Here is a 26,927-nt window from a genome sequence, read left to right as displayed (position 1 = left end):
ATGAGATCCACTTTTTTAGTTCCCACATGTGAGTGAAAACATTTGATATTTGTTTTTTTTTTTTTTTTCTCACATTTTTTATACTCCTGGGCTGAAGTGATATATAGGTATGTAACACTGTGCCCAGCTGGTGAATAATATTTTTAATGTGTTGTTGAATTTGGCTTGCTAGTATTTTGCTGAGGACTTTTGCATCCAGTTTTCCCAGCACCATTTATTGACGAGACTTTCCTTTCCCCACTTTATGTTATTGATGCCTTCATCAAAAATAAATCAGCTGTAGGCCAGGCACGGTGGCTCACACCTGTAATTCCAGCACTTTTGGGGGCCGAGGTGGGTAGATCACTTGAGGTCAGGAGTTTAAGACCAGCCTGGCCAACATGGTTCTACTAAAAATGCAAAATTAGCCAGGCATGGTGGCACGCGCCTGTAATACCAGCTACTCAGGAGGCTGAAGCAGGAGAATCACTTGAAACCAGAGGGTGGATATCGCAATGAGTTGAGATTTTGCCACTGTACTCCAGCCTGGATAACAGAGTGAGACTCCATCTCAAAAAATAAATTAATAAGTTAAAAATAAATAAATAAATAAAACTGTAAATGCATGAATTTATGGCTGAGTTCTCCGTTCTGTTCCATTGGTCTTATGTGTCTGCTTTTTTATGCCAGTACCATGCTAATTTGGTTACTATCACTTTGTAGTACGTTTTAAAATCAGGTCGCGTGATGCCTCTAGCTTTGTTCTTTTGCTCATGATTGCTTTGGGTATTCAGGGTCTTTGTGATTTTGTATAAATTTTAGCATTGTTTTTTCTGTTTCTATGAAGAATGTCATTAGTAAGCCTTTCGTTGAATCTATAAATTGCTTTGGGTATTATTGTCATTTTAATGATATTCTTCTAATCCATGACCATGGGTTATCTTTCCATTTTTGTATGTGTATGTCCTCTTCAATTTTTTTCATCAGGGTTTTTTAGTTTTCCTTATATAGGTCTTTTACTTCTTTGGTGAAATTGATTCCTAGGTATTTTATATTATTTGTAGCTATTGTAAATGGGATTGCTTTCTTGATCTCTTTTTCAGATTGTTTGCTATTGGTGATAAAATACTACTGATTTTTGTGTTTTAGTTTTGTATCCTGCAACTTTACTGAATTTATTTATTGTTTATTTATTTATTAGTTCTAACAGATTTTTGGTGGAGTCTTTAGGTTTTTCTAAGAACACGTCTGTGAAGAAAACAAATTCGACATCTTCCTTTTCAATTTGGATGCCCTCTTTCTCTTGCTTAATTCTTCTGTCCAGAATTCCTAGTATTATGTTGAATACAAGTAATGAAAGTGTGCATCCTTGTCTTGTTCTAGATCTCAGAGGAAGGTGTGGCAACTTTTTTTCATTTAGTATGATGTTAGCTGTGGGTTTGTCATATATGGTCTTCATTATTTTGGGGTATGTTCTGTCTCCCTCCCTCCCTCCTTTCCTTTCTTTCCTTCCTTCCTTCCTTATTTCCTTCTTTCTTTGTCTTTCTTTCTTTTTTGACACAGAGTTTCACTCTTGTTGCCCAGACTGGAGTGCAATGGCATGGTCTCGGTTCACTAAAACCTCCACCTCTCAGATTCAAGCAATTTTCCTGCTTTAGCCTCCCAAGTAGCTGCCATTACAGGCACCTGCCACCACGCCTGGCTGATTTTTGTATTTTTAGTAGAGATGGGGTTTCACCATGTTGGCCAGGCTGATCTTGAACTCAGGTGATCTGCCTGCCTTGGCTTCCCAAAGTGCTAGGATTACAGGTGTGAACCACTGAGCCCAGTGTTTTGAGGTATGTTCCTTCTGTACTCATTTTGTTGAAGGTTTTTATCATAAAGGGATGCTGACTTTTATTGCACGTTTTTTAAGCATCTCTTGAAATGATCACATAGTTTTTCTTCTTGGTTTTGTTAATGTGATGTATCACATTTATTGATTTGTGTACATTGAACCATCCTTGCATCCCTGAAATGAATCCCATTTGATCATGGGAAATGATTTTTTTTTTTTTTCAAGACAGAGTTTTGCAGTGTTTGCCAGGTTGGTCTTGAACTCTGGAGCTCAAGTGATCCCCCTGCCTCAGTCTCCCAGTAGCTGGTACTATAGGTATGTAACATTGTGCCCGACTGGTGAATGATATCTTTAATGTGTTACTGAATTTGGTTTGCTAGTGTTTTGTTGAAATTTTTGTGTCTATGTTCTTCAGTGGTATTGGCCTGTAGTTTTTTTTTGTTCTGTCCTTACCTGGTTTTGGTATTAAGTTAATGCTGTTCTCATAGAATGAGTTTAGAAGTATTCCCTCCTCTTCAATTTTTTTGAAGAGTTACAGTAAAATTAGTATTCATTCTTTAAATGTTTGGTAGAATTCGTAGTGAAACCATCTGGTCCTGGGCTTTTCTTTGATTGTAGACTTTTTATTATGGCTTCAATTTTGTTATTCATTATCGGTTTGTTTAAGTTTTCTATTTCTTTGTTGTTCAATCTTGGTAGGTTGTATAGTCCAGGAATTTATCAGTTTTCTCTAGATTTTCTAATTTGTTGGTATGCAATTGTTCATAATAGTCTCTGATGATTCTTTGTATTTTTGTGGTCTTAGTTGCTATATTTCCTTTTATGTTTCTGATTTTGAGTCTTTTCTCTTTTTTTCTTAGTCTAGCTAAAGATTTGTCTATTTTGTACCTTTCAAAACCAATTTTCATTTAGTCTATCTTCTATATTTTTTGGTCTCAATTTCATTTATTTCTACTCTGATCTTTGTTTTGGCTATGAAGAAATGATATTTTTTAAACTTTTGAGTTCAAGGGTACATGTGTAGGTTTGTTACATAGGTAAACTCATGTCATGGGGGTTTGTTGGACAGATTATTTCATCACCCAGGTATTAAGCCAGTACCCATGAGTTATTTTTCCTGATCCTTTCCCTCCTTTTACCCTCCACCCTCCAGTAGGCCCAACTGTCTGTTGTTCCCCTGTATGTGTCCATGTGTTCACATCATTTAGCTCCCACTTATGAGTGAGAACATGCAGGTATTTGGTTTTCTGTTCCTATGTTAGTTTGGTAAGGACAACAGCCTCCAGCTCCATTCATGTTCCTGCAAAAGCTGCATAGTATTCCATGGTGTATATGTGTCTCATTGTCTTTATCCAGTCTACCATTGATGGGCATTTAAGTTGAGTTTATGTCTTTGCTGTTATGAATAGTGCTTCAGTGAATATACTGTGCATGTGTCTTTATGATAGAACAATATCTATTCCTTTGGTTAAATACTCAGTAATGAGATTTTTACTCCGATCTTTATTTCATTTCTTCCACTAATTTTGTGTTTTGTTTGCTCTTGCTTTCCTAGTTTCTTGAGGTACGTCGTTAAGTTGTTTATTTGAAGTCTTCCTACTTTTCTGATACAGGCTTTTATTGCTATGAACTTTCCTCTTACTACTGCTTTTGCCATATCTCATAGATTTTGGTATGTTGTATTTCCATTTTCATTTGTTTCAAGAAATTTTTAAATTTCCATCTGAATTTCTTCATTTACTCATTGAAAACGATTGTTTAATTTCTATGTTTTTGTGTATTTTTTGAGGTTTCTCTTTTATTGATTTCTACTTTTATTCCATTGTGGTCAGAAGAAATACTTGATATGATTTCTACTTTTTTGAATTTGTTGAGGCTTCTTTTGTGGCCTAAGATTCTGGAGAATCTATTCTGGAGAATGTTTCATGTGCTGATGAAAACAATGTGTATTCTGCAGCAGCTGGTTGAAATGTTCTGTAAATGTCAGTTAGGTCTATTTGGTCTTGTGTGTAGTTTAAATCTACTGTTTCTTTGTTGATTTTCTGTCTAGATAATCTGTCTACTACTGAGAGTGGAGTGTCGAAGTCCCTTACTACTATCATGTTGCAGTCTGTCTCTCCCTTCAGCTCTATTAATATTTCCTTTGTATACTTGAACACTCTAGTGTTGAGTTCATAGATATTTATAATTGTTATATCCTGTTGCTGGATTGCCTCCTTTATCAGTATATAGTGATCTTCTTTGTCTTTTTTAGAAGGCTTCGTAGTTGATTTCATCTGATATTAGTATAGCTACTACTGCTCTTTTTTGGTTTTCAATTGCATTAAATATGTTTTTCCATTTCCATTTTCAGTTTATGTGTGTCTTAATAGGTGAAATAGATTCCTTGTAGGCAGCATATAGTTGGGTCTTGCTTCTTTATTTACTTGCTCTACATCTTTTATTTTTACATTTCTTTTTTTTTTTTTTTTGAGACAGGATCTCCGTCTGTCACCCAAGCTGGAGTGCGGTGGCACCATCTTGGCTCACTGTAGCTCGACCTTTCAGGCTTAAGCAATCCTCCCACCTCGGCCTCCTGAGTAGCTGGGACTACAGGCACATGCCTCTGCAACTGGCTAATTGTTGTTTTTTGTTTGTTTGTTTGTTTTTTCAGTATATATGGGCTTTTGCCACTTTGCCCAGGCTGGTCTCGAGCTCCTGAGCTCAAGCAACTGCCCAACTCAGCCTCCCAAACTGCTGTGATTATAGGTGTTGCCACCATGCTCAACACTCTATGTCTTTTAATTAGAGAATTGACTTCATTTAAATTCATTGTTATTAATGATAAGTAAGGATTTTGTTTTTAGTTTTTTAAATTTTTAAATATTTTTTTGAGACAGGGTCTTGCTCTGTCACTCAGGCTAGAGTGCAGGGTTCAATCTTGGCTCACTGTGACCTCTATCTGCCAGGTTCAAGTGATTCTCATGCCTCAGCCTCCCGAGTAGCTGGGATTACAGGCACATGCCACCATGCCCAGCTAATTTTTGTATTTTAGTAGAGATGGTGTTTCGCCATGTTGGCCAGACTGGTCTTGAACTCCTGGCCTCAAGTGATCCACCCACCTCAGCCTCCCAAAATGCTGGAATTACAGGTGTGAGCTCCTGCACCTAGCTGATAAGTACAGGTTTTCAGCTGCCATTTTGTTGCTTATTTTCTGGTTGTTTTGTGACTCCTCTTTTCCTTTCTTCCTTTCTTACTATTGTCCTTTGTGGCTAAGTGATTTTCTCTGGTAGCATGTTTGAATTCATTGCTTCTTTTTTTTTTTTTTAATTTTTCCGTAAGTTATTCGGGTACAGGTGGTATTTGGTTACATGAGTAAGTTCTTTAGTGCTGATTTGTGAGATTTTGTTGCACCCATCACCCAAGCAGTATGCATTGTACCCTATTTGTAGTCTTTTATCCCTCATTCCCCTCCCACCTTTCCCCCCAAGTCCCCAAAGTCCATTGTGTCATTCTTTTTTTTTTTTTTTTTTTTTTTTGAGACGGAGTCTCACTCTGTCACCCATGCTGGAGTGCAGTGGCATGATCTTGGCTTACTGCAACCGCCGCCTCCCTAGTTCAAGTGATTCTCCTGCCTCAGCCTCTCGAGCAGCTGGGACTACAGGCATGCACCACTACACTCAGCTAATTTTTGTATTTTTTAGCAGAGATGGGGTTTCACCATATTAGCCAGGCTGGTCTCGAACTCCTGACTTCGTGATTCACCCACCTCGGCCTCCCAAAGTGCTGGGATTACAGGCATGAGCTACCACACCCAGCCTGTGTCATTCTTATGCCTTTGTGTCCTCATAGCTTAGCTTCCATATATCAGTGAGAACATATGACATTTGGTTTTTCATTCCTGAGTTACTTCACTTAGAATAATAGTCTCTCATCTCATCCATGTTGCTGCATATGCTGTTAATTCATTCATCTTTATGACTGAGTAGTATTCCATTGTATTGTATATCACAATTTCTTTTTCCACTTGATTGATGCCAATTTGGGTTGGTTCCATGATTTTGCAATTGCGAATTGTGCTGCTATAAACATGTATGTCCAAGTATCTTTTGTATGAGTATTTTTTCCTCTGGGTAGATCCCCAGTAGTGGGATTGCTGGGTCAAATGGTACTTTTAATTCTTTAAGAAACCTCCACACCATTTGCCATAGTGGTTGTACTAGTTTACATTCCCACCAGCATTGTAGAAGTGTTCCCTGATCACTGCATCCATGCCAACATCTACTGTTTTTTTTTTTTTAATTTTTATTATGGCCATTGTTGCAAGAGTAAGGTGGTACTGTGGTTTTGATTTGCATTTCCCTGATCATTAGTGATGTTGAGCATTTTTTCATATGTTTGTTGGCCAATTGTGTATCTTCTTTGGATAATTATCTGTTCATGTCCTTAGCTCACTTTTTGATGGGATTGTTTGTTCTTTTTCTTATTGATTTGTTTGAGTTCATTGTAGATTCTGGATATTAGTCCTTTGTCAGATGTAGAGATTGTAAATATTTGCTCCCTGTCTGTGGGTTGTCTGTTTATTCTGCTAACTGTTCCTTTTGCTGTGCAAAAGCTCTTTAGTTTAATTAAGTCCCAACTATTTATCTTTGTTTTTATTGCATTTGTTTTTGGGTTCTTGGTGATAAAATCCTTGCCTAAGCCAATGTCTAGAAGGGTTTTCCAGTGTTATCTTCTAGAATTTTATAGTTTCAGGTCTTAGATCTAAGAGTTGGTTTTACAAGGTGAGAGATGAGGATCCAGTTTTATTCTCCTACATGTGGCTAGCCAATTATCCCAGCACCATTTGTTGATAAGGGTGTCCTTTCCCTACTTTATGTTTTGCTTTGTCAAAGATTAGTTAGCTGTAAGTATCTGGGTTTATTTCTGGGTTCTCTATGCTGTTTCATTGGTCTGTGTGCCTATTTTATACCAGTATCATTTGTTTTTGGGTTCTTGGTGATGAAATCCTTGCCTAAGCCAATGTCTAGAAGGGTTTTCCAGTGTTATCTTCTAGAATTTTTATAGTTTCAGGTCTTAGATCTAAGAGTTGGTTTTTACAAGGTGAGAGATGAGGATCCAGTTTTATTCTCCTACATGTGGCTAGCCAATTATCCCAGCACCATTTGTTGATAAGGGTGTCCTTTCCCTACTTTATGTTTTTGCTTTGTCAAAGATTAGTTAGCTGTAAGTATCTGGGTTTATTTCTGGGTTCTCTATGCTGTTTCATTGGTCTGTGTGCCTATTTTTATACCAGTATCATGCTGTTTTGGTGACTATGGCCTTATAGTATAGTTTGAAATCAGGTGGTGTGATGCCTCCAGACTTGTTCTTTTTGCTTAGTCTTGCTTTGGCTATGCGGACTCTTTTTTGGTTCCATATGAATTTTGGAATTGTATTTTCTAATTCTGAGAAGAATTATGGTGGTATTTTAATGGGGATTGCATTGAATTTGTAGATTGCTTTTGGCAGTATAGTCATTTTCACAATATTGATTCTACCCATCCATGAGCATGGGATGTGTTTCCATTTGTTTGTTTCATCTGTGATTTCTTTCAGCAGCATTTTGTAGTTTTCCTTGTAGAGGCCTTTTGCCTTCGTGGTTAAGCATATTCATAAGTTTTTTTTTTTTTTTTTTTTTGCACGCTATTATAAAAGCGGTTGAGTTCTTAATTTGATTCTCCACTTAATTGCTGTTGGTGTATATGAGAGCTACTGATTTTGTACATTAATCTTGTATCCAGAAAGTTAGCTGAATTCTTTTATCTGTTTTAGGAGCTTTTGGGGGAATCTTTAGAGTTTTCAAGGTAAACAATCATATCATCAGTAAACAGTGACAGTTTGACTTCCTCTTTACTGATTTGGATGCCCTTTCTTTCTTTCGTCTGATTGCTCTGGCTAGGACTTCCAGTACTATGTTGAAGAGGAGTGGTGAGAGTGGGCATCCTTGTCTTGTTCCAGTTCTCAGAGGGAATGCTTTCAACTTTTTCCCATTCAATATTATGTTGGCTGTGGGTTTGTCATAGATAACTTCTGTTACATTGAGGTATGTTCCTTGTATGCCGATTTTGCTGAGAGTTTTAATCATAAAGGGATGCTGGGTTTTTTCAAATGCTTTTTCTGCAACTATTGAGATGATCATAGGATTTTTGTTTTTAATTCTGTTTATGTGATGTATCACATTTAGACTTGCGTATGATAAACCATCCCTGCATCCCTGGTATGAAACCCACTTGATCATGGTGGATTATCTTTTTGATATGTTGTTGGATTTGGTTAGCTAGTTTTTTTGTTAAGGATTTTAGCATCTATGTTCATCAAGGATATCAGTCTGTAGTTTTCTTTTTTGGTTATGTCCATTCCTGGTTTTGATATTAGGGGGATGCTGGCTTCATAGAATGAATTAGGGAGGGTTCTTTCTTTCTCTATCTTGTGGAATAGTGTCAGAAAGATTGATACCAATTCTTCTTTGAATGTCTGGCAGAATTCTGCTCTGAATCCATCTGGTCTTGGACTTTTTTTTGTTGATAATTTTTAAGTTACCATTTCAATCTCGCTGCTTATTATTGGTCTACTTAGGGTATCTAATTCTTCCTGATTTAAGCTAGGAGAATTTTGTTTTTCCAGGAATTTATCCATCTCTTCTAGGTTTTCTGGTTTATGTGTATAAAGGTGTTCATAGTAGCCTTGAGTGATCTTTTGTATTTCATTGGTGTCAGCTGTAATATCTTCTGTTTCATTTCTTAATGAGGTTATTTGGATATTTTCTCTTCTTTTCTTGGTTAATCTTGCTAATGGTCTATCAATTTTATTTATCTTTTCAAAGAACCATCTTAGTGTTTCATTTATCTTTTGTATTTTTTTGTTTGTTTCAGTTTCATTTAGTTCTGCTCTTGTCTTGGTTATTTCCTTTTTTCTGCTGGGTTTGGGTTTGGTTTGTTCTTCTTTCTCTAGTTCCTTGAGGTGTGACCTTAGAATGTCAGTTTGTGCTCTCTCAGTCTTTTGATGTAGGTGTTTAGGGCTATGAACTTTCCTCTTAGCACCACCTTTGCTGTATCCCAGAGGTTTCGATAGGTTGTATCATTATTGTCATTCAGTTCAAAGGATTTTTTTATTTCCATCTTGATTTCGTTTTTGATGCAATGCTCATTCAGGAGCAGTTTATTTAATTTCCATATATTTGCATGGTTTTGAAGGTTACTTTTGGAATTAATTTAAAGTTTTATCCCACTGTGGTCTGAGAGACTGCTTGATGTAATTTTAATTTTCTTAAATTTATTGAAGCTCCTTTTATGGCCTATCAGATGGTCTATCTTGGAGAAAGTTCCATGTGCTGTTGAATAGAATGTGTTTTCTGTAGTTGTTGGATGAAATATTCTGTATATATCTGTTAAGTTCATTTGTTCTAAGATATAAGTTAAATCCATTGCTTCTTTGTTGACTTTCTGTCTTGATGACCTGTCTAGTGCTATCAGTGGAGTATTGAAGTCCCCCACTACTATTGTGTTGCTGTCTATCTCATTTCTTAGGTCTATTAGTTATTATTAAATTTGGGATCTCCAGTGGTAAGTGCATATATGTTTAGGATTGTGATATTTTCCTGCTGAACAAGGCCTTTTACCATTATATAATGCCCCGCTTTGTCTCTTTTAACTGCTGTTGCTTTAAAGTTTGTTTTGTCTGATAGAAGAATAACTACCCCTGCTTGCTTTTGGTGTCCATTTGCATGAAATGCCTTTTTCCACCCCTTTACTTTAGGTTTATGCGAGTCCTTATGTGTTAGGTGAATCTCCTGAAGGCAGCAGATGGTTGGTGAGTTCTTACCAATTCTCCAGTTCTGTATCTTAAGTGGAACATTTAGGCCATTTACATTTAATGTTAGTATTGAGATGTGAGGTACCATTGCATTCGTCATGCTATTTGTTGCCTGTGTTCCTTGTTTTTGTTTTTGCCTTTTAACATGTATTTTTGTTTTATAGGTCCTGTGTGATTTATGCTTTAAAGAGGTTCTGTTTTGATGTGTTTTCAGTATTTGTTTTACGATTCAGAGCTCCTTTTAGCAGATCTTATAGTGGAGACTTGATAGTGGCGAATTCTCTCAGCATTTGTTTGAAAAAGACTGTATCTTTTCTTCATATCTGATGCTTAGTTTCTCTGGATACGAAATCCTTGGCTGATAATTGTTTTGTTTAAGGAGGCTGAAGATAGGGCCCCAATCCCTTCTAGCTTATAGGGTTTCTGCTGAGAAATCTGCTGTTAGTCTGATAAGTTTTCCTGTATAGGCTATCTGGTACTTTTGTCTCACAGCTCTTAAGATTCTTTGCTTCATCTTAACTTTGGATAACCTGATGACAGTTTGCCTAGGCAATGATCTTTTTGTGATGAATTTCCCAGGTATTCTTTGTGCTTCTTATATTTGGATGTCCAGGTCTCTAGCAAGGCTGGGGAAATTTTCCTTGATTTTTTCCCCAAATATGTTTTCCAAATTTTAGATTTCTCTTCTTCCTCAGGAATACTGATTATTCTTGGGTTTGGTCGTTTAACATAATCCCAGACTTCTTGGAGGCTTTGTTCATATTTTATTATTCTTTTTTCTTTGTTTTTGTTGGATTGGGTTAATTCAAAGATCTTGTCTCTGAACTCTGAATTTCTTTCTTCTACTGTCCAATTATATTGCTGAGACTTACCAGAGCATTTTGCATTTCTGTAAGTGTGTCCAACCTTCCCTGAGTGTTTTATTGTTTTTTATTTATGTTATCTATTTCCTTGAATATTTCTCCCTTCATTTCTTGTATCGTTTTTTGGATTTCCTTGCATTGGGCTTCACCTTTCTCTGGTGCCTCCCTGATTAGCTTAATAACTAACCCCCTGAAATCTGTTTCAGGTAAATCAGGGATTTCTTCCTGGTTTGGTTCCATTCCTGATGAACTAGTGTAATTCTTTGGGGTTGCTAAAGAACCTTGTTTTTGTCATATTACCAGAGTTGGTTTTCTGGTTCCTTCTTATTTGGGTAGGCTGTGTCAGTGGGAAGGTCTAGGGCTGAAGGCTGTTGTTCAGATTCTCTTGTCCCACAGGGTGTTCCTTTGATGTAGTACTCTCCCCCTTTTCCTATGGATGTGGCTTCCTGTGAGCTGAACTGCAGTGATTGTTATGTCTCTTCTGGGTCTAGCCACCCAGCAAGTCTGCCTGGCTCTGGGCTGGTACTGGGGGTTGTCTGGATAGAGTCCTACGATGTGAACCATCTGTGGGTCTTTCAGCAGTGGATACCAGCACCTGTTCCGGTGGAGGTGGCAGTTGGGGTGGGAGGGGCGTGGTTGAAATGAACTCTGTGAGAGTTTTTAGCTTTGGTGGTTCAATGCTCTATTTTTGTTCTGGTTGGCCTCCTGTCAGGAGGTGGCGCTTTCCAGAGAGCATCAACTGTGATAGTATGGAGAGGAACCGGTGGTGGGTGGGGCCCTAGAACGCCCCAAATTATATGCTCTTTTTCTTCAGCTACTGGGGTGGATAGGGAAGGACCATCAGATAGGGGACATGGCTAGGCATGTCTGAGCTCAGACCGTCCTTGGGCGGGTCTTGCTGTGGCTGCTGTGGGGGATGGGGGTGAGGTTCCCAGGTAAGTGGACTTATGTTGCACATAAACCTAGGAGGATTATGGCTGCCTCTGGTGAGTCATGCAGGTTGTCAGGGAAGTTAGGGAAAGCTGGCAGTCACAGGCCTCACCTAGCTCCTATGCAAACCAAAGGGCCGGTCTCATTCCCACTGTGCCCCCCCAATAGTCTGTTTCCATGTGGTGGGCGAGCTGGGCTTGAGAACTTGCCCCAGGCTGCCCACCTCCCAGCTGAGAAAGAAAAGGGCTTGTTTCTTCCCCCATCTGTGGAGTCTGCACACTGGATTCACGCCCTTTGCCCGAGTTCTGGCCAGAAGGCTTCTCACCACCAGTTCAAATTGTTACAGACTTCAGCTGGAGATTTCCTTCTTCTTGTGGTGTTTTTCCCCACTCCTCTGGCTGCCCTCCTGATGGATCCCTGTGCTGCCAGGCCCGTGGTGCCAGGCAGGAATGGCCTGCCTGGGGACCCAGCGAGTTCCCAGGGCCTTTCCCACTGCTTCCTCTACCCTTGCATTTCACTCAGCTTTCTAAATTGACTCAGCTTCCAGCAAGGTTGGAAACTTCTCTTGCAAACAGACCTTCATTTTCTTCAGTGGGGGTGTGTGTTTGGGAGAGGAGGATCTCGCTTACCCACTTTCGCAGTTGGGTCACTCACAGTATTTGGGCTGTCTCCCAGGTCCTGCAGGAGAAGTCTGCTTCCTTCAGAGGGTCTGTGGGTCCTCTCAGGATTGCTGGTTTGTTCTTGCTGTTGATCTGGAGCTAAAATTCACAGTGCAAGCCTCTGCACGCTGCTTTATCCATCCGAGTTGAAGCTGCAATCTAGTCCTGCCTCCCGTCCACCATGATGATCCAAACTATTGCTTACTCTTCTGCTTTTATTTTAGTGTATCTATGATAGGTTTTGCATTATAGTTGTCATGAGGCCTATGAAAACATATTATAGAAATAACACATTTTAAAAGATGACAGCTTACCTTCAATCACAAAAAATAAAATCAAAGAAAATCTAGAAAAAAGCTTTATACTTTAACTCCATCCCCAAGATTTTGACTTTTGGTTGTCTCAATTTACATATTTTATATTGTCTATCTCTTAACAAGTTGATATAACTATTATTGTTTTTGACAGATTTTTCTTTTGGATGTCATACTAGAGTTATGAATAGATTGCACTCCCTAAGTACAGTATTAGAATATTTTGGGTTTGTCCATGTTCTTAATTTTACCAGTGTGTTTTATACCTTCAGATGTTGTTTTCTTTTTGCACAAATCATTGGTTTCATTTTCTTTCAGATTGAAGAACTCCCTTTCACATTTCTTGTAAGATGGGTCTGTTTGTGGTGAATTCTCTCAAGTTTTATTTATCTGGGAAACACTTTTATCTTTCCTTCATATTTAAAGGACAAGTTTGCTGGATACAGTATTCTCCAAAGAAAGTTTTTTAATTTCAGCAGTTTTGAAAATGTCATCTCACTCCCACCTACCGTGTATGGTTTCTGTTAAGAAGTCTGTTGCCAGATGAGTTGGAGCTCTGTACTTGTTCTTTTCCCTTGCTGCTTTTAGGATCCTCTCTTTGTTCTTGACTTTTGATCAGTTTATTATATGCCTTGGGGGAGTCTTATTTGAGTCAAATCTATTTGATGCTCTCTCATCTTCCTGTACCTGGATATTTATCTATTTCTCAAGTTTGGAAAGTTTTTTTTTTTTTTTTTTGAATAAACTTTCTACCCCTATTCTTGCTCAACTTCTTGAACACCAGTAATTCTTAGACTTGTTTTTTTCAGGCAATTTTTTCTGTATCTTATAGACAGTCTTTGTTAGTTTTCATTCTTTTTTCTTTTTTGTCCTCTGATTACGTATTTTCAAATAGCCTGTCTTTGAGCTCACTGATTCTTTCCTCTGCTTGATCCATTCTGCTCTTGAGGCCTCCAGTGATTTTTTCCATTTATTTGCTACATTTTCAGTAGCAAATGTGTTTGTCAGTTCCAAGATAGCTGCTTGATTTTTTAAATTGTTATTTCAATTATTTTGTTAAATTTATCTGATAAATTTATGAATTGCTTTTTTGTGTTATCTTAAAGATCACTGAGTGGCCGGGTGCGGTGGCTCATGCCTGTAATCCCAGCACTTTGGGAGGCTGAGGCAGGTGGATCACAAGGTCAGGAGTTTGAGACCAGCCTGGCCAACATGGTGAAACCTTGTCCCTACTAAAGATACAAAAAATTAGCCGGGCATGGTGGTGCATGCCTCTAATCCCAGCTACTCAGGAGGCTAAGGCAGGAGAATTGCTTGAACCTGGGAGGCAGAGGTTGCAGTGAGCTGAGATCACGCTAATGTACTCCAGCCTGGGCCACAGGGCGAGACTCTGTCTCAGAAAGAAAAAAAAAAAGATCACTGAGTTTCCTTAAAACTGCTATTTTGAATTCTTGGTCATAGAGCTCACATATTGCCATCTTATTAGGGTCAGTCACCGGCTCCTTGCTTTGTCAATTTGAGAGGACCATAGTTCCATGTTTTCTGATGTTTCTTGTGGTGTGTGTTTATGTCTTGCATTGAAGGACAGTTTAATTGAAGGACAATTGAAGTTGAAGTTATTTGTTCCATTCTCCCTCTGGCTTGTTTTTTATTGGGATATTTACTTACAGATTCTTTGTAATTTACCTGTTGATTTTGTTTTTTTTTCCCCCTGCTAGGTAGCTGCCTCCTTTTTGGCACTAGATGGCACTTTAAGCCCAGGTTTGCATCAATTCTAGTAAGCAGTCAGAGGGCCACCCATCCTGAATGGAGGAGGTCCCAAAGGGATATCCCAGTAGTAAGGGAAGGCTAGCTAGGGGTTCATGCCCAGGGGACCGTGGAATAAATCTGCAGTTTGGTGCTGCTGAGCTGCCATGCTAATTTGGAGTCTCCTTTGAGTTACAGAGCAGAATTTCCATGGCTGAGGATGATAGTCCCACCTCCCCACTTTGTTTCTGGCTGTCCTTAGGGATGGATATTTCTTTCTTCAAGTACTCCTGATGCCTTCCATGAGTTGAGGCAGGAACAGATCTTCTGCCAGGGAACTCAAGATGGCAGGGAAGCTGATTGTCCACCTCAATATCACTGTTTGCTGTGTAGAAAACTGTTGAGTTGAGGGAAATTTTCCACATACTTGTAGCTGGGCAGATTGGGGGAAAGTGTGTCATAGATATAGAAGTCTGATTCTCTTACCATCTACTCAGTTTTTCCACTTCTCTGTGGCTCTGGGAACTGTCTCTTTCTCATTTTTGAGTTCTGGGATATTGCTGGTAATAATCTGTGTCCTGTGTATTTGTTTTTGGTTTTCTGTGGGTGAGGAAGAGGAATGAAGCCAGCTTGCTTCTACACTGCCATTTTGGAACCTGAAGTTTTTGTGGGAAGGTTTTTAATTGCAGTTTATAATTTAAATTGTTATATAACTATTTATTTGTTATATTTGGTAGTTCATAATTTTTATATGAATATATATTTTCTTGACATTTTCAAATGCATTAGGATAAAGTTGAAGCCATTTTCATTTTTCTCTTATTCTGCTTTTAATGTTCAAAGTAGTAATGTTGCCTTTTTCAGTTTTCATGCTATTGAGTATTTGTGTTCATTTTCTCTTCTTAAACAGTCTTACTGTCAATTTTATTAGTCTTTTCAAAAAATCAACTTTTGGCTTGTTTGATCCTTCTCTATAGTTTGTAACCAAGTTTATTTCTATTCTTTCCTTTATTAGTTCCCCTTTTGTATTCCTGGGCTTATTTGATTTTTTTTTTTTTATATTTTAAATGGACTCTTGAACTCATTGATTTTTCAGCTTTTCTTCTGTACTAATATAAGTATTTGAACTATAAATATCCTTCTATTCTTGGTCTTAGCTGCAACCCACAAGGTTTGTTATGTAATATATATATTATCAATATGTTTGAAATTTCATTTTATTTATTCTTTGACTTATGAGTTATTTAAAATGTTATTTATTAACAAACACATGGGAATGTTCTTGTTTTTTTCGTTTTTAATTGTGGTACTCTTTCAACAAATTTTTAAGTGTTCAATGCAAAATTGTTAACTATAGGTAGATGTTGTACAGCAGTTCCTCTAGAACTAACTCATCTTGTGTAAATGAAAGTTTATACCTATTTAATAGCAGCTCCCCATTTTCCTCTCTCCTCAGTCTCCTGGCAACTACCGTTCTACTCTCTGCTTCTATTAATTTCACCATTTTAGATACCTTATAAAAGTGGAATTATGTATTATTTGTTCTGTGCCTGGCTCATTTCACATAAGATAGTGTCCTCAAGTTTCATCCATATTGTTATATATTGCAGATTTCCTTCCTTTTAAAAGCTGAATAATAATAGTACATTGTATATATATGCCACATTTTCTTTATCCATCCAGGATATCCTTGTTTTTTGTTTTGTTTTGTTTTTTACTAGGCTTTAGTTTAATTGCATTGCAGTCAGAGAACCTACTCTGTGTGTTTTTAATTCTTCCAACTTTGTTAGGCATATGGTCCATTTTTGTAAAGATCCCTTGAGTCCACGAAAATAGTGTGGATCCCATAATTTTTAGGTTCAGTGTTCTGTATAAATCAATCATGTTTGCTAATAATGTTGTCAAATATTTTATCATTATTGATATTATCACTTTTTTGAGCAATTCATGAGAGGTGTGTTAAAATCTCTTGCTTTGATTATGAATTTACTGTCTCCTACTCATAGGCTGTCTGTCATTTTTTTCATTATATATTTTGAGTCTGTGTTATTTAATGCATAATTTTTAAATTATTATATCTTCCTTGAAATTTTTATCAATTATGAAGTTTCCTTCTTTAGTGATGTTTTTGTCTTGAAGTCTACTTTTTCTGATTTTGATATGGCCACATCAGCTTTCTTTGATTTTCACTTACATGCCATATTTTTTTCTGTCTCTCTATTTTTACCCTTTCTATTTTCTTATATTTTAGATGTGTTGCCCATAAACAGCATTGAGTTTGGTTGGCTTTGTTTTTAATCTAGTGTCATAATTATTGTCTTTTAATTAAAGTATTTTGTCTATTTACGTTTAATGTTCTTATGGGTTTTTATCTGCCATCTTACTTTCTACATGTCCTCTATATTCCTGTGTTTCATTTATGGTACTATTTATTGGTGTTTTATTCTTTCTTAATATCACCAGTGATATGTTAATTTAATTGGTATTTTCAAAGAATCAGCTTCAGGATTTTGGTGATTCTATTACTTCTTGCAACTCCATCAATAATCCATTGCCACAGTAATGCTACTAACAAACAACTACAAAACTACAGTGGCATACCACAATTAGCATGTGTTGTTCATGCATTTGGTGTCAGCTAGGCAGCTCTGCTGATCTTGGCTGAGTCTACTCACATGTCTTGGAGTATTTTGGCTGACAGCTGATCTAGTCAGGCCTTGGCTGTGTTCCATGTCCCTCTCATCCTTTAGGAGGCTATCTTGTACAGGTTCTCATGGAGAGGACAGAGGCACAAGAGAGCAAATGGGAACATACAAGACCTCAGAAGGCTTAGGCTTTGAACTAACATATGTCACTTGTCCAAGCAAGTTACATGATTAAACCCAGAATCAGAGTGAGAGGGGACTACATGGGGCAAAGGGCCTAAAAACAGGGAATATAAAGAATCAGAGTCATCATTGCAATCCATGTTCACACACAAAAAGAAGAATGCTGAAGACTTTTGTCATGGCCTTCTTAAGGAGACACAAACTTCAGTGTAAGATTGGTCCCCTGATTTGTGATACAATGAGAATGGGAAAATGGTATCTGTTTTCCTGGAGGAGGCTAAGACCTCATCTCAAGTCTCATCTCAAGACAGTGATTTGGGAATTGTCAATATATTAAGTTCAAGTGTATTGTACTGGATGGCCTGGAGTGTACACCACATCCCAAGTAGGAGGAGTTTCATTGAAAAATGTGAGAAAAGCTGCTTGTCCTTTTTTCTTGCAACCTGCCTAATATTTTTCTTTGTATCACTGTGGACTTTATTATCAGCCTCTTGCTGTTCATTCAGTCATTAAACAAATACTGAGTACATCCCATATGCTAGACTTTAGGAACATAGTCTAGTACGTAGTGAGTCCAGTACCAGCTGATGACAAGATAAACATGCAAGACAAACAACTTTACAATAACATAATTGTCTTGAAGGATAGAAGATTGTGGTGGGACCAGAGCAGAATTACACCTAGATCGTCTTGAGAGCATCCACATAGAATTCATAGCCTCCACATAGACTTCATAGACCTCAAAGCTTTTGAGTAAAACTTCAAAGCAAATTGGAGCTTTCTAGGTGAATAAGCAGAAAGATTTTCCTAGCAGTGATATCAAAGAGTGTAGAATAAGGAGATATTCAAGACCATGGCTTATTGCGGGAAAGTACAGGTTCAGTGTTGCTGGAGCATCAAGTGAGGGAGTGGCAGGAGACAAAGCAGGACAGGAGAACTGAGGCCAGGCAATCAAGGCCTTGCATGCCTTGCAATAGAGTTTAGATTCTATTCTATTACATCGGTAATATGTGATGATGAACCATTGGAATATTTAATTAGAAAGCATTACATGGTCAATTTCTAGTTCACAGGAAGACTTTACAAAGGCCACTATGGTGTCCAGGAAGGAGATGAGGAGGGATTGAACCAGAACAGTAACTGTGGAATAGACCTGGGAGATATTTTAGAGAATTAATGGAACTTGATATTTTATTGGATATAGGGAAAGGAGATTGTGGAAAAGGGGACTATCAAGGATGATTTCAGAAACTGTGTAGATGGTGGAACCATTTTGTGAGATGAGATTAATGCGTGAATGGATTATTTGATGAAGATGCTGAGATGATAACAATCATTTCTGATTTGGACAGGTAGAGAGTTTGACCTTCCTAGTAAGCATTTGGATAAATACCCTGCATTCAGTCAGCCACAGGTGCCTATTAAAGTAGAGAGAAAAATGGCCTCACTAAAGACACCCTTGTATAATCTCTGGAACCTGTAAATGTTACCTTTTTTTTTTTTTGAAAGGTCTCTGTAGTTGCGATTAAGGATCTTCTTGAGATGAGGAATTTATCCTGGATTATCTATGGGGCCCTAAATGCTATCACAGGCATCCTGTGATTAGGGAGAGACAGAGGGAGATTATAAAGACAGAAAAGGAAAAGGCAGTGTGATTATGGAATCACATTGGAATGGCATAACGAATCAAGGAATGCCAAAGTCAACAGAAACTGGAAGAAACAAGGAACGGGTTCTCCCCTAGAGCCTCTGGAGTGAGCATAGGCCTGCTGACACCTTGATTTCAGCCCAGGGATACTGATTTCCAACTTCTTATCTCTAGAATTGTGAGAGAATAAATTACTGTTGTTTTAAGCCACTAAGTGAGTGGTAATTTTTTACAGCAGCAACAGGAAACTAACACAATTATGAAGAAAACAAAAGGGAATGAGACCAACCAAGGCACAAAAACATGTCAAGAAATAAGGACTTATTCACTCTTCAGAAAAAAAGCTCCTTGAAAGAATTGTCTGTGCTCAATGTTAATTTTTTGCTTTTTATTTTTTGTGTATCCATTGTATGTTTTTAGATTTGAGGGTACCATGAGGCTTGAAAATAATATAACTCATTATTTTAAACTGATGACAACTTAACAGTGATTGCATAAACAAACAGCAACTAACAAGCAAAAATAACACTAAAAAACTCTACACTTTGTCTCCTGGCTTTCTTGTTGTTTCTGTTTATATCCTATTGTACTATGTCTTGAAACATTGTAGTTATTATTTTTGATCATCTTTTCATCTTTCTACTTAATATATGAGTAGTTTACATAACGTAATTACAGCGTTGTAATAGTCTGCGCTTCTCTGTGTATTTGCTATTACCAATGAGTTTTGTACCTTCAGATGGTTTCTTATTACTTATTAATGTCCTTTTCTCTCAGATTGAAGAACTTCCTTTAACATTTCTTGTAGGACTGGTCTGGTATTGATGAAATATCTTTTGTCTGGGAAAGTCTTTATTACTCTTTCATGTTTGACGGATATTTTTGCCAGATATACTATTCTAGGGTAAGAGTTTCTTTTTCTTCAGCACTTTAAATATGTTATGCCACTCTTTCTTGGCCTGCAAGGTATCCACCGAAAAGTCTGCTGCCAGACGTATTGGAGCTGCTTTGTGTATTATTTGTTTTTTTTCTCTTGATGCTTTTAGTGTCCCTTTTTTTACCCTTGACCTTTGGGAGTGTGATTATTGAATGCCTTGAGGTAGTCTTCTTTGGGTTAAATCTACTTGGTGTTTATACTCCTTGGACTGGAATATTGATATCTTTCTCTAGGTTTGGGATGTTCTCTGTTACTATCCCCTTGAATAAACTTGTATCCCTCTCTCTTTCTTCACCTTTTCTTTAAGGGTGATAACGCTTAGATTTGTCCCTTTGAGGCTATTTTTCTAGATCCTGTAAGCATGCTTCCTTCTTTTTTATTCTTTTTTCTTTTGTGTCCTCTGATTGTATATTTTCAAATAGCCTTTTTTCAAGCCCACTGATTCTTTCTTTTGCTTGATCAATTCTGCAATTAAGAGACTCTGATACATTTTTCATTATGTCAGTTGCATTTTTCACCTCCAGAATTTCTGCAGTATTTTTTAAATTATTTCAAGTTATTTGTTAAATTTATTTGATAGGATTTGAATTCCTTCTCTGCGTTATCTAGAATTTCTTTGAGTTTTCCTCAAAACAGCTATTTTGAATTCTCCATCTGAGATTGGTCCTTGGTGCCTTATTTAGTTAGTTTGGCAAAGTTATGTTTTCCTGGATGGGTTTAATGCAGGTGGATGTTTGTCAGTGTCTGGGCACTGAAGAGTTAGATATTTATTGTAGTCTTTGCAGTCTGGACTTGTTTGTACTTGTCCTTCTTGGGAAGGCTTTCCAGGTGTTGAAAGGAACTTGGATGTTGTGAACTAAGTTTTTGGTCACTGCATCTGTATCTGCATTAGGGGTGTACCCAGAGCCCAGTAACATTTTGGTTCTTGCAGACTTGTAGAGGTACCACCTTGGTGGTCTTGAATAAGATCCAGAAGAATACTCTGGATTAACAGGCAGAGACTCTCATTCTCTTCCTTTACTTTCTCTCAAACAAATGGAGTCTCTTTCTCTGTGTTGAGCCACCTGAAGCTGGAGGAGGGGTGACACAAAGCACCCTTGTGGCCACTACCACTGTGACTGCACAGGGTCAGACCTTAAGCTAGCACAGCACTGGGTCTTGCCCAAGGCCCACTGTAACCACTACCTGGCCACTGCCTACATTCTCTCAAGGCCTAGGGCTCTGCAATAAGCAGGTAATGAAACCACTCAGGCCTATGTCCTTCCCTAAAGGGCAACAAGTTCCCCGGCCCTACGGCGGTCCAGAGATGCTGTCTGGGAGCCAGGGTCAGGAGTAGGAAACCTCAGAAATCTACCTGGTGCTCTATTCTACTGCAGCTGAGCTGACTCTGACAGCACTAGGCAAAGTACTTTCCACTCTTCCCTCCCCTTTTCCCATGCAAAGGAGTCTCTCCCCATGCCCACCACCACCACAGGCCACAGGGGTACGACCAGGGCACTGCTGATGTTCACTTAAGGCCCAGGGGCTCTTCTGTCAGCTTGTGGTGAATGCTTTCAGGCCTGGGACTCACCCTTCAGGGCAGTGGGCTCTTCCACTGGCCCATGGTAGGTCCAGAGATGCCATTCAAGAGCCAAAGCCTGGAATTAGGGACCCTAAGAGCCTGTTTGGTGCTCCTCCCCAGTGTGGCCAAGCTGGCACCCAAGCTCAAGACAAAGTCACCTTTACTCTTTCCTCTGCTTTTCTCAAGCAGAAGTGGTCTCTCGTAGCCACTACAGCTGAGAGTGTGCTGGTCACACCTGAAGTCAGCACAGCTCTTAGTCTCACCAAAGGTCCATGGCGAGTACTACCTGGCTACTGCTGCTGATTATTCAGGGCCCAGGGGCTCACACGTGATGAATCCTATTAGGACTCAGCACATGATGAATCCTATTAGGACTGGGTCCTTCATGTCAAGGCAGCAGCTTCCCTTCCAGTCCAGGATGTGTCTAGAAATGTCATCCAGGAGCCAGGGGCTGGAATAGGGACCTTGTGACTCTGCCAGGTGCCCTATCCTACTGTGGCTGAGCTGGTATCCAAGTTACAAGACAAAGTGCTCTTCACTCCCCTCTCCTCTTTTCAAGCAGAAGGAAGGAGTTGGAGTCTCTTTTGGAGCTGCGAGCTACGGTGCCTGGGATTGGGGTGGGGTGACGCAAACACTCTTTTAGCAAATCCAGCTGGTGTTTTACTAAGTTGCATGTCTCCTAAGTCTGGTAGCTCAGTCCCTGTGGCCTACACAGCCTTTCAAGTTTATTTAGGACCCCAGAGCACTTTTGCCTGTGGTGGCAAGGCTTGCCAGAACTCAGGTTCCAACTACCAGGATGGGTGATTCCTCTCTGGCTAGGGCAGATGCAAATGCTCCCTCTCGGGGTGCCAGCTGAGTTCTGCCTGGTGTTGACAGCACTGCAAAGTCCCACAATCACTGCACTTTCCACTGCAAAGTCCCACAATCACTGCACTTTCCCTCCCTGAGTGTACAGATTTTCCACACCACATGGCTACTGCCAGGGGAATGGGGAAAAGTTAGTGCTGGCAATTCAAGACTGCCTTTCCTGCCCTCTTCAGTGCCTCTTTCAGTTATATGAAGTGAAAAACCAGATACTGCGATCGCTCCCCTGATTTTTGGTTCTTATGACAGTGCTTTGTTGTGTACGTAATTGTTAAATTTTGTGTTCCTGCGGGGAGGATGATCAGTGGGAGCTTCTATTTGATCATTTTGCTTCACCTCCTCCAACACTATTTATTATACAGTTTGTTCTTTCCCCCCTAATTTGAAATGCCACTTTCATCATATATCAACATTTCATAACTGTCTGGGTCTATTTCTGGCTTTCATTCTGTTCTGTTCTTGCCCCAGTAAGTCTCTGTTTTAATAACTATGTCTTTATAATGTCTTAATATTCAGTTGGGAATATGGCCCTCTTTTTGTTCATCTTTCTTAAATTTTTGTTTACTGTTTCTCCGTATTTGCTCTTTTAGAATCAATTTATTTCATCACACAAAAGTTAAGATTTTGGTGATATTTAAAATAAATGTAAAAGCACAACATTATGTTATTATTTATTCCTGAAGCCCTCAACATGTATTTTTTTTTACACTCTGTATGGATTATTCCTATTAGATAAAGAGCGGGGTAGATCCAGAGTCTTGTGGGACCTAAAGTCTGACCCATTCAGGAGCCCTTTTTAAGGATAGTAATGCAAAATGATGAATGCAGCATTAGATGCTGTGCCTTGGAGGAGCCTGTGCTGGGAAGATGCCTGACCCTCTAGCTTTATTAGCTTCATGGTAAACCTGCTTCAGATACGCAGTCTCACTTAGAAAGAAAGTCCTGACAAATTGTGCCTTTACTCCCACTAGAGTAAACCAATAGTTCATGACTTCTAAATTACATAGATGGTATAAGCCATAAAATAACAATTAAATCTGCAGCTTCAGTTGTATTTTTAGTCATGTGTTACATAATACCACTGCCTCAGCTTTCCCCAGGATAGCACCTCACATTTGAGGATCTCAAGGGACATTATGAACATTAACTAATTAAACCTCGTAAGACCCCAGAGACACTGGAGAGAGAAATCCAGCTTCACCTTGCCCAGTTCTGAAATGCAGTCACCTCTAGGGATGAACATGGCAGCTGCTTAATAATCAACTGCAACACCTCACAACAGTTTAGTCACAACAGTTAGTCTTTGTAGTTGGTAATTGTCTCACGAACATCAGACCATTGGCAGTTAAGTCACCAGGATTATTAGTTTACTGAAAATCTAATCCAGTCTTTAAGACTTTTTACTTTTTAATAATCTTTTCCTAATTATAAAAGAAGCATGTACAGTGAATGTCTACTTCTAGTTGCATTTTTTTGTAGTTCTTCAAACTTAAAATAAGAAAGAAATATATTTTTAATACATTGAAATAGGTAATTACTGATAATAAGTTTTTTTAATTCACAAGTTTGCTGCTGAGCAAAAGTAATCAATGATAGTAAAAGTTGGAAGAGTGGATACCTTCGAGAGGAGTATTGACTGGATGGGGACATGAGGCAAACTTCTGGGTGCTGGAAATGTTTTATATGTTTTTTTTCCTTTTTTTTTTTTTTTTGAGTTGGAGTCTTACTCTGTCATCTAGGCTGTAGTGCAATAGCACAATCTTGACTCACTGCACCCTCAGCCTCCCAGGTTCAAGTGATTCTCCTGCCTCTTCCGAGTAGCTGGGATTACAGGTGTGCACCACCATGCCTGGCTACTTTTTTGTATTTTTAGTAGAGACAGGTTTTCATCATGTTGGTCAGGCTGGACTTGAACTCCTGACCTCAGGTAATCCAACTGCCTTGGCCTCCTAAAGTGCTGGGATTACAGGTGTGAGCCACTGTGACCAGCCAGTTTTATGTATTTTTATAGGTGGTTGTTGTTCAAGAATAGACATATGTAGAAATTCCCTGAGCTGTACACTTTTCATATGTGTGTTAACCTCAACAACAAAGTTAATTAGCTAAAAAAGCCTGCTGCTCTTGTCATGATGAGAGTGCTAGAAACCCCAGATAGTCTTATTTGGAAAATTCTGCAGGGTGCAGGACATATCAGGAGCTAGAGATACGACAGTTTTTATTTTCCTCAAAGCATCTTTCTTCAGAAGAGGGATTCTAAGTGCTTTACCCTCTCTTCTCAGGACATTTTCTCTTCATGCCAAAAGAGCTGCTTTTTCATGCTAGGATGTGACTCTCTGTCTCATTGTGCCTTCAACATTATGTACCTCTCCAACTACGCCATTTACACTTCCCTGGGCATCTCATTTTTCTCTTAGAATTTCATTCACTTACCTATATCTTTGCCAGAAGTAGGCGTAACACATTAGTGACTCAGCTATTTGGGGTTGAGAGGCATCTGCAGGGGCCATTGTCATAGCTGGCACTAGAAGAACACCATGGGAGAGGAGGAAGCAGAGAGGATCCTGGCTGCTCTGGCCCTGTAGTGTCTGATGTGATGCTTGAAAACAAGAAGGCAGAGCAGCATGCCACACTCGCGGTGGCAGCAGCAGTCTCTGGAGCCTTCAGCGGGCCCAGGGTCCCTTCTGCATCTATGGCAGTGCTTCTGGGGAGGGGCAGCTATGAGCAGGGCATCCTAGGGCTGCTCTGAGCTGAGGCCCAAAGGCTGAGAGCAGATGTCATGGCTGAGAACCCCCAGCAGGGCAGACACTGGGTGAGGCACAAAAGAGAGGACATCCTCCAATGATGTCTTCTCCCAGGTCACCCTCTTTAGGCACGGAGACGTTTCAAAAGAGAAGAAAGGGGGGGAGGAGGAGGGAGAAAGACCTTTTTAGACAAAATGGGAAATTATTTTCTTCTGTAATTTTTAGTGAAGGTTAAATACATGAAACCTAAGCTACCCTGATTATTGACTTTCCAGAACTTACTGAAACACCAATGCTCAGCTCCAGTTTTTCTTGAAAATAATTTCTATTACAAAATAGAAAAGTGAGCATTGTGACCGCTGGCAGAGCATGAGTTCACAGTCTTTCCAAGCAAAGAGAAAGCAGCCCTTGTGCTAAAAACCTTGGCATTCAGGTAACACTGATATAACTCACTGTGGCCTTTTCCACCTTCTGCCTGCAGATCATTTCAAAGCCCACCATCGAGGAAGCTGATAACCCATTGTTTGTAAACTTCAAAAGGGACTGCTATCAAAGGATCCCATTGCCCAGGGCCTGGCAGAGGTTGAGGGCCTCCTGCGGCCCAGGCCTGGGCCAGGTCCATTGCCCATCTTCCCATCTCCAGAACTCCCCTGGGCAGCATCATGAGGATAAGGGCACAGAGAGGAGGAGGGAGGGAGGAACTAGCCCAGGATCCCTCCTCAGTGTCAAAATCCGGGTGGGCTGCAGAGACCTGCTCTTCCTACCTCAAGGTACTGCTCTCTAGAATAAAATTCTTCAGATCCATTGTAGCTTAAAAACATGTGACCATGCTGTCTCATTTCCTGTGGTTCTGCAGATATTTATCATCTATTTTCTGTCATTATTCTATCCCTTCTCTCAAAGATGCTGAGCTCAGGAGTAGCAGCCAGGGTTCCCAAAAAATAGTTGAGGAGTCGCAGGAACCTGTCTTTCCGGATACCATGGAAAACATCCAGGTGAGAGAGACCATCCTTCCCTGCCTAGGGTAGGGGGATGGGCCTGGGGGCTACTTGTGACATCAGGGGCATCTCTGGGGCTGGGGTCACTACCGAGAAGTTCTAATGCCTGATGCAGAAAAGGTCTCACTAGCAGTAAGCACACCATGAGCTGGGGGAAACAGAGGCCTCTGTGTTTGTAACGGACATATCAAAGCCTCACTGGTATGCTCCAAAATGCAGGTCAGAGCAGAATGTCAGCCTTTCCCTACCTTGCTCCCTGACTTCAGGAGGCTGAGCCAGATAAAACTGCTCATTTAAACTCACTGGGAAATACAGGCTTTCTGAAGAGACTGACACACTATCTGCATACTCAAATGGGACGGCATTTTCCTTCCTTCCCTGACTGGGCCCAGCAGACACAGAAACACCTGCCCCATCTCCCAGAAAAGTCTGCTCCCGGCAAAGAGGGGACTCAGGGGAGACCTGAATCTTTTAAAGAAGATTATATGCATGGATTAGATTGATGGAAATGAAGCTGATGAATGGAATTAGTTTTTTGTTGTTGTTGTTTTAAAGTGCAGCGTTCTTCTTTTTATGCTAAGGTGCAGTAACAGAGACTGGATTTATTCTCCTGCCTAAAATAACCAAAATGTGGCTAAAATATAGGAAACACTGTTCATCACTGTAACAAAGGCCAGCGAAGCCTGGGAGATGTGAGACAATCCAAGCGAATCCTGTGGCTGCCCCAGCTGACTGCCTTGACAGAGCTTCTAGGACACAACGCAGGGCAGGAGGAGCCAGAAGACTTCCCAAGTCTTTAAGTCCATGCAGACTAGAGCGACTAAAGTCTGAAGGATGGAGTACTAGAAAGGACAGAGTGTGCAGAGAGAGACATCAATGGTCAGCAGAAGATCAATCAGGCAGTCAGCTGAGTGTTGATCACACCAGGCATGTGAGGCAACTCCTTAAGGCCAGGCTGAGAAAAGAACCTCTGAAAAGGATGAGGATTAATAGTGCCCGTGCCTGTACAAAGTTAGGAATAGTGCCTGTTCTCACCAGTCAGACTGCAAAAGCTTATAACTTGCAAGAGAGTGCACAAAAGAGGCTTGTGGAGAATAATTAGTTCTAGAGAGGGCACAGCCCCAGTCCTGCCTAACAAATCTTTAGAGCAAGAACTGAAAAAATCAAAGTAACTTAACTGAGTCCTAGA

General features: G+C 39.5%; 1 protein-coding gene across 6 annotated transcripts in view; it reads left to right on the top strand.

The window, feature by feature from the left end:
- Window positions 1-26,927, top strand: part of CFAP61 (cilia and flagella associated protein 61) — a 296,096-nt gene that overhangs the window by 64,106 nt on the left and 205,063 nt on the right. For all 6 annotated transcript variants that reach the window (XM_017883237.1, XM_017883229.1, XM_017883246.1 and 3 more), the window contains exon 9: window positions 25,644-25,735. In XM_017883237.1, the coding sequence (XP_017738726.1) occupies window positions 25,644-25,735 (92 nt within the window). The remainder of the gene's footprint in view (window positions 1-25,643; window positions 25,736-26,927) is intronic.

Source organism: Rhinopithecus bieti, unplaced genomic scaffold, assembly GCF_001698545.2.
Source record: "Rhinopithecus bieti isolate Rb0 unplaced genomic scaffold, ASM169854v2 scaffold_641, whole genome shotgun sequence".
Classification (NCBI taxonomy): Eukaryota; Metazoa; Chordata; class Mammalia; order Primates; family Cercopithecidae; genus Rhinopithecus; species Rhinopithecus bieti.
Note: the sequence above shows the minus strand (reverse complement) of the source record. Positions and strands in the feature narration are given on the sequence as shown.